Source organism: Megalops cyprinoides, chromosome 16 (genome assembly GCF_013368585.1).
Source record: "Megalops cyprinoides isolate fMegCyp1 chromosome 16, fMegCyp1.pri, whole genome shotgun sequence".
In the NCBI taxonomy this organism is placed as follows: domain Eukaryota; kingdom Metazoa; phylum Chordata; class Actinopteri; order Elopiformes; family Megalopidae; genus Megalops; species Megalops cyprinoides.
In genome coordinates this window covers 4698715-4707131 of record NC_050598.1, presented here as the reverse complement: position 1 = coordinate 4707131, position 8417 = coordinate 4698715, and the positions used below count along the sequence as shown (strand labels likewise).

The following is an 8417-nucleotide window of genomic DNA, read 5'->3' as shown; positions in this document are numbered from 1 at the left end:
TCTCCCCTGTCTATTCCCCTGGCTTCTGTGAATAGCCAAAACAATATGCATAATACCATTCGCTCGGTGGCAAGATGGGTTAAACAAGACGGCTCCCTGCCGCACAGTTGTGTTTCTATGCATGCGACGGGGAGGTGAGAAAGCGGGAGGGGAGGATTGGGTTTGAGGATGGAGAGCGAGGGAAAGAAATAGGAGGAAAAGTGAGAGTGACAGAGGGAAAAAACGCAGGAGGGAGAATGAACCACAGGCACATGTGTTCGCTGAAAGGGGAGCGTTCGTTATTTAAATCGTAATTCTCCCGGTTTGTATGCGTATGCACAGGAGAAGGCGCAAGGCGGCTGGCCAACGTTTTATTCGCTCGGCGGAGCGCACGCGTCCGTGCGCGCGAGCGAGCGAGAGGGTCTTGCTTCGCTGTTCGGGGCTATTCCCCTCGCATAACGAGAGGAAGGGAGAGAGAGAGAGAGAGAGAGAGAGAGAGAGAGAGACAGAGAGAGAGAGAGAGAGAGAGAGGAATGAAGCAGTGCGCGTTGGACTCTGGATATCCGGGATCTGTCCGTCTGTCCTGAATATTTGGGATTTAAGGATTCTTCGCCAGTGCAACGCCACAGACATTTCTTTTCCTGGGTGAGAAAAGCACTGAGATGGAAAGCGGGAAACAGAAGCAAGCAGGTGCTTTTCGGTATCACCGATGCTGTTTGCGTCGTGCCTTCGCGTTTGAGTGCCGCTCATAGCGGTGGAGTTTAGCTTTAGCTGTTGGCTCGTGGGGGGAAACAGTGAAATCCATTAACAGGAAAAACAGCGATTAGCAATCAATTGACTCAGCAAGGTGACCAGGGTTGAGCGTCTATCAGTTGTCCAAATAATATTTTTAATATACTCTTGGTACTTTGACGGCAGAGGTGGGTGCAGCGGAGCCTTTCTGATTATAAAGCGGTTAACGATAATTGATGATTTAAAAAAAACAAGAACGGCACGAGCCGTTGGTATGTGTTACTGTTGCCAGGGTGTCAGCGTCCCTGCAGCACGTGAAGGAGCCGCGCTGTGCAAAGAAGCCTCGCCGCCGCTGCGTGCTTGTATGTGCTGAGTGCATGTTTGTTTTGTGTCAGGATATGCGTGCAAGCTCAGCGCGTGTTTGCGGCTGGCAGGCGTAGACTTTGGCGCCGGAGCGCTAGAGCCGCCAGCCAGTGCGCATTTGGTACGCGACGGGAGATCGGCTAGGTGCGAGGAGAACAGTGTTAAAGCCACTCGTGTCACCGGTGCAGCGCGCGCGGGGGAAGTCAGTCTGGGCGACCGCGACGGGAGAGTCCAGATGAGTCAGAAGATTTTGTAGTGTCGGCCGGCAGCGTGCCAGCCAGTCATTCCGTCAGTTAGTCAGCTGTCATTTTCTCAGTCAGCTTTAGCTGACAGGCCGGACGGTTATCCCCGTGTTTGCTCAGGGGCTCTCTTCAACAACAAGAGTGTGGATTTTTTTTCCACTTGTGAAGTCAGTGTGGTTGTTTCAGCATAGTTACCACAAAAGGGGTTAATGCCTGTGTAAGCAAGCACAGTCAAGGCACTATAACTCTGCCAGTCAGGGGTGCAAGGGTTCCCAGTCTGTAAGGCGGTCTCGGGTTGCCGCCTGGTTCGGAAGCTCCGCTTCGTGGGTTCTCAGTGCTTCCTGCGGCTGTTGTCCCTCGGCGAGAGTGGGCATGTGAGGCCAAAGCTCGTAGCGCCCCGGCACAGGCGCTTTGGACCCGTGCTGTCGCAAAACAAAGTAGCATTCCTAGTTTAGAGGCGGCCCACAGTGTGCCACTTTGGACTCTGCACCTGGCAACAACATCGGCGTGCACTAGCGGAGCATAGCCCAGGCCCCGTTGTGGCACCACCCCCTTTTGGGCACAATCACCAGTGCCTGGCTAGGAGGGGTGGGAGACCTGGGGGGAACTAGAGTGGAGAAAGAGGGGGTGGTAGTGCCAAGCTGTCCCATTAACCAGGGGTGCTGAGAGAGACAGTGAGTGCTGAAGATGCAGGTGTCCATCGCCTGCACGGAGCACAACCTGAAGAGCCGCAGCAGTGAGGACCGGCTCTGCGGCCTCCGCACCGCCCCGCCCGGGGGGGGCTGTCCGGGTGGAGGCGGGGGAGGAGTCGGGGGCGGGGGTGGAGGGGGCGGCGGGGGTCTAGGAGGTGGCGGAGGTGGTGGAGGAGGAGGAGGAGGCCAAGGGGGAAATGGGCACCACACTTCCCAGGGGCAGACAAAGTCCAGAGTGTTGGTGGCCACACGGACCACCCCCCATGGACACGCCCACATGAAGGAGGCCATCGGCCGGCACAGCAGCATGAAGTACAGGTGAGTGGGTGGAGATGGGCAAGGAGGGAGGGGTACAGCTCCCTCTGGGGTGGAGAAAGAGGAGGGACCTGACCATGAGGCAGGGAGAGGGCAAGCGGCACAGAGACTGCTGCTGGTTTAAGGGCTCTGGATACTTTTCACTCCTTACAGCTGATCCAAGATCAGCTTACATTGCCCTAATACTAACCATGGCTATTATGTGAGAACAGCTGGCGCTGATCCTGGGGCTTTGGAACAGAATCTTTCCACACAGTTAAGGAGAAGGCTGGGTAGTGGTAGCGTTTTGGGAGAGTTTTTTTCGGGGTGGGGGGGGGGTCTGCTGGCTGCTCAATGGCCTGCTGGTTCAGGGTTGATTCAAGGGTAACACTTGTTGGCTGAGTCACCTGTAACCGATATCATGCCTGGATTACAGTTCAGTTCAGCGTGGAGCACTTGTTCATGCAGCGTTTAAAATTTCATTTGTTTTGGGCTTCGAGATCGGGCAGACATGCTATGAATGATGGATCAGTCCTAGATCAGTTTTTTGGTGAATCGCAGACACAACACCCCCCACTGCCTCCCCCGCCCCTGTTGCTGTTTGACACGGAGCTCCGACCACCTTTGTTGCCCTGTTGCCGGTCCAGTCTCATCTGGCTGCTGCTATTGTGGGAAAAGTGATGGGGGCGGGGCTATGAGGGCCCCTGGGGGGTTGCATGACTTCCCGGGGAGGTAGGCTGCCCTTGGGAATGGAGTCAGGGGGGTTGGCGGGGAGGTGGTTTGGTGACAACACTGTTAGGGGCAGGGGGTTAAGAGGGATTTAGCGATGATGTCAGCCTCAGATCACTGTTTTGATGAAGTGGCTGCCATCAAGGGGGTTTGCTCCCTTAGGGTATTGCAAGTTGTTGTTTCTCATGCCATAATCGTTGTTTCTGCTGATGTAGTTGAGGATTGAGGTCACTGTCAAATTTATCTTCAGCGCTGTTGCTGCTGTTGTGGTACACTGTAATTCGAACAACCCTATATGTATTAGAAATTTTTCCCGACGTTCATGCTAAACAGGGGACCAGTATCTTATTGCCACTTGTGTTGTTGGTGATTTTAAACTACATGACCATTAATCACATGATAAAATCACTTCCACTCCTTTTACAACTTATGTTACATTACGTTAGTTTTTGTATTAAATTGTATTGTATTATATTACATAATATAATACATAATTATGAATATACATGTTAATAATGTGCCAGATATGCAGGAGAGTATGTTGTACTTATCTGAAGGGAGAATCTCTGAAAAGCTCTGTACTGACAATGTGCAAGTCACATCTATAAGACTCTCTTATATTTTGGTTTGGTGGCCTAGCTCAGCTGTAAGTCTGTCTTTCAGTTCAATTCATTTCTTTTCAATTAAGGTCAAATTACAGAGGCTTAATTGGCTTAATTGGGTCATTTGTTTGCTCTTGGAGGTTGGACACTCCCAATTTCCCCAGGCTTCTGTTAAAACCAAATGTTGACCAAATGTTGATCAGAAACATGCCACAGACAGAAGCAAGAGTTGGCACATTTCTTAGAAATGCAAATGACAGTGGGGCAGATATTTGCAGACAGGATGTTACAGCTACATATGTGCTGAGTCTCCCCTCTCTTTTCATAAGCCCGAATGGTCTGCCCTTGAGCCATATCCATAGCAGTCTTAAATGCCAATATCCAGTGCCCATTGATTTAATATAACAGAGACAGACTAAGTTAATGGACTGTTCTGTCGAAAACATGCGTGTACTGACAAAATATCGAATGTTATTGAATATTTCCGTGCACCAGGGGGTTTTTGTCAGCCAGTCACAAAGGTCAATGTTCTAAGCACTTTTTTTAGCCTTTAATGCACTTATTTGCAAGTAGCCGTGCTTTCAGAGAAAGCGGGGTTAACTCTGACCTTGTTAGCTGTTTGGACGTGGCAACCAGAATTGTCTGAACAGCGCAAGTGCTGCTCATTGGTTTCGGTGGCGGAGCATTTCTGAGGCAAGTGGTGGGTGCTCAGTGCCAGCCCAAGCAGAGAGAAAAGGAAGCCTCTACAAGGTCAGCCATCAATGTCCGAACACGGGCGCTCGTGTCAGGATCATTCGGTTACATAATTGCTTAGACGTGCTTTTGCGGATGACAGCAGGAATAACCCCCCACTCCCCGCCCCCTCCCCCCACACAGTGCCCTGGCGTTGGGTTGGAAAGGTCAGCAGGCTTTAATTTGTCCATCTTTAATTTACACGTTCCCGGGGCCGCGTCTTTAATTACAGGGGCAAAGCCGATTGGCTCCGGGTGGCTTTAGAGCTGTGTGATTGATCGCAAGGCTGCCTCGGCATTCGTGGGCCTCTCGGACACAGTCTGCCCTACCAGAAAACACTTGTGCAAGTCACTGAGTCCGGAAAATCAGGAAATACGTCCCCTGCTCTGATTCTGAGACACCGTAAGCAGCTGGAGACAGAATGCCACCATTTAAAGATCGGTGCTGCCACAGCGTCCCCCCCCGTGGAACGAGCCGATAGGGTCTCACCAAGGGGGTCTTTGTCACCTTGTTGCCCCCCTGACGCAAGCTGACATTTGCTGTTTTTACCTCTTGCTACCTCGGCAGCCTGCACAGAGCTGAGGTGGGCCTGTTGTCGTTTCGAGAGACTCGGGGGCGTCCCACGGCTCAGACGCGTTCGACTGCGCAGAAATCCTTTCTCCTGGGGAGCCCATACTGTCCGTCCTTGAGGCACCGTGGGACTTACGTAAGACCCCAGTGCTCGACACAGAATCAGGGCCGTCTGCAGGCTCCTCCGCCTGATGGCGTGCTCTCCGGCGGGACCAGGGGCGCGGCCGTCTTCCTGTGTTTGCGAGGGTAAACGGCGGTGGCTTTGCTAGAGTGGACGACCTTGGTGTTGCGTTCCGGTCCTACATTACAGCAGCCAAATCGCTGATCCTCGCTCCATCGCGGAGAAAGACCGCTGTGAACAGATTTGTACTGCGTGCTTGTACTCCTCTGCAGGGTTTTGATCTTGCTCTCCAGCTGATTTCCTTGTAATTGGCACGAGCTCAGAGCTGCTGCAGTCGTTTGGTGCGGGAGCCGCTGTCGCGGAAATGTTAGCCTCTCAACCCTGAGAGTCCTAAATTGTAGATGCTCAGCTGACCAACCCTGACTGACTTGGCTCCTCATCCAGATTAATTGTGTGATTGTTCTACCCTATTGAGGACAGCACAGAATTAACCCCAAAGTGTGTGTGTGCCATGTGCATGTGTGCGCACGTGTGTTTGTGTGTGTGTGTGTTTGTTTACATACCTGTGTGTATATGTGCATATTTGTAAGAGTGTGGGTGTGCATATGTGTGTGTGTGTGTGTGTGTGTGCGTGTGTGTATGTTTGTATGCCCATGTGTTTTTATATGTGAGAGTTTTTGCATCTTTGAATGTTTAGGTTTGTATGTATGTGCCTGTCTTTACATGTGTGTGCTCATGTGTGTGTGTGTGTGTGTGTGTGTGTGTGTGGCCTCCGGGGCTCAGAGCCGCTGCCACTGAGGAGCGCTCATTTGTCTCTGGGTGAGGGGTGCGCACCTCAGTCCTTTCTTCTCCGCCTGCTCCTTAATTGCTCACCCTGACTAATGAAGGGGAGTCACTCATCAGAGTGGGGAGCCATCACAGGGAGGGGGGCTGTGCATAGCTGGGTGCTGGAAGACAAACAGGGCTCGCTGATTGGCTCGTCCACTCACTGTCTCAGCCCTGCCGTTTGTGTGTGTGCTCCCTCTGTCCCATTCCATCTTCCTCCCCTTGCTTCTCTCTCTCCCTCTCCCTCTCCGCCCGCCCCCCCCCCCACCCTCACCCGCTGTTTCTGCTGCCTCCTCTCCGCTCTCGGTTTCTGCAAATCCTTTTTCGGTGCATTGCAGCGCTTGGAACACAGTCCTGAGTCCTGTGAGTGTGTGTATGTGTATATGTGTGTGTGCGCGTGTGTGTCTGTGTGTATTACAGTTCACACACTGTGGAGTATTGAGCCCATACGGTACATTTATAAATTGATTAATGCATATGCTGCTTTACAAGGCTTGGCTTTCATAGATATACTCAGATTCAAGGCATAAAGTACAGTCTGATGTTCTTTAGCAGTGTATGCATGTTTGTGTGTGTGCGCGTGTGGCATTGCTGGAATGTGGTATCACCCTCTTGCTCTCTCTGACTATAACTGATCAGTGCAGGCACACACACACACACACACACATACACACACACGTACCTACAGCTTCTGACCGATGCTGATCCCTGTCTCATCAAAGCTGAGAGCCCTGAGCTGATTGGACTGCTGGAAGAGGAGTAGAATCTGTTCTCTGTCTCCATGTGCAGGGCCTGTGGGAGCAGTGATGTCACTACAGGCTTAATGAGGACACAGACATGCACAGAGGATGAGCAGGCCAGTGTAGTGCAGGACAGCCATGGGAAGGTTAGGGTAGAGCACAGTAGTACTGAGGTAGGGGTAGGGCAGTATTGAGAGGATGGTATTAATGGTATAACAGGGTAGTACTGGGGTAGGGTAGAGAAGGGCAGCATTAGAGTATAGCAGAGCAGTACTGGAGTTGGGAAGGGCAAAGTAGGATAATATTGGGGCATAGCAGGACAATATTAGGGTAGAGTATAACAGAACACTATTAGGGAATAGTATAGTAGGGTGGTATTGGAGTAGGGTATTGCAAGGCAGTATTAGGGTAGGGTATAGCAGGGCAATATTAGGGTATGGCAGGGTAGCATTAGGATATGGTATAGCAGGGCAGTATTAGGATAGGGTATAGCAGGGAAGTACTGGGATATAGCAGGGCAGTATTAGGACAAAGTATAGCTATGCTGTATAGCAGGGCAGTATGGGGGTATAGCAGGCAAGTATTAGGGTAGGGTGTAGCAGGGTAGTATTAAGGTGGGGTATAGCATGATTGTATTAGGATAGGGTATAAAAGGGCAGTATTAACACAGATTATAGCAGGGCAGAGCAGTCAAGCAGTATGGTTTGACAGAGCAGGGCAGCTAATTGGGGGGGGGGGGGGTATAGCAGATCAGAGTTAGGGTGGGGAAGAGTAGTGTAGGGTTGGTTAGAAAGCTGGAACCAGGCTGGCTCATTATACCTGTTTTCCAACATAGGACTTGAATCAGCCTGGCTCATTATAGCCCTCTTCAGCTGAAAAGTTCAAACCAAGATGGCTCATCATATCCCTTTTTCAGTATAGAGTTGGAACCAGGTTGGCTCTCTCTTTTTCAGGTTCAGGTCCAGGTTCTGGGTGGTTTTCCATTATGCTTTCCCGTTGAGTTGATCCTTGTCTCCTCGAACCTCTAGTGTCAGTGGTGCTGGCCTACTTACCAGAAAGCCACAGGCTGAGTCAGCAAGCAGCGTAGCTATGCAGCTCCCTTCAGCATCTGTGCTAAAAGCTGAACAGCTAATCCAGGGAGGGAGAGGCAAGCCTGCTGACCTATAGCAAACAACCAGAGGTGAAAAGAAATTTGGAGCCTAGAATTTTTTCATGGAAAATCTCAGCCATGGGCTGGAGACAAAGTCTAGGTAGATGTCTGGATTCAGCAGGCACTAGCATGTATGTGCTGGAGCTTTGGTTGTTATACAGAAGGAAACAAACTTTGCTTTACTAGGGTCAGCCAGCTTTGGCTCCAGCTGTTACTAATCTGCATGGAGTTCTGACACATGTAAGGGATATAGAAGCTTACCTTTAGCTATAACTACTGATGGGAGGTGGAATCTACAGCCAGAGATTTTTGATGTGGACTACACTGGGTAGGGACTCAGCCTCCCATAAGCACTGCTGTTGATGTTTATGCAACATTTTTCTGATTGAAAATGCCCAGGTCTCAGTCCGGTGGTTATGGCTGGAGTGGTGTGGGGGATTGTGACTGTGAGGACTGGAAAGATGACAGGCAGAAGGAGAATGGGGGATAATGACAAGGAAAATGCAAGCCTCACAGAATGTACATGTATAAATCCCACCATGAAGAAAATAAATTACTAAAACGGAAAAAAAAGATTTATTTTCATGGGATGTTATGGGATGTTTTCATGGGAAAATGTGTGTGTGTGTGTGTGTGTGTGTGTGCG

General features: G+C 50.8%; 1 protein-coding gene across 1 annotated transcript in view; it reads left to right on the top strand.

The window, feature by feature from the left end:
* The first annotated feature begins 482 nt into the window (after positions 1–482).
* Positions 483–8417, top strand: part of LOC118790866 (voltage-gated potassium channel subunit beta-3-like) — a 45275-nt gene continuing 37340 nt past the window's right edge. Inside the window, exon 1 of the mRNA XM_036547972.1 lies at positions 483–2326. Coding sequence (XP_036403865.1) covers positions 2004–2326 — 323 coding nt within the window. The 5' untranslated portion in view covers positions 483–2003. The remainder of the gene's footprint in view (positions 2327–8417) is intronic.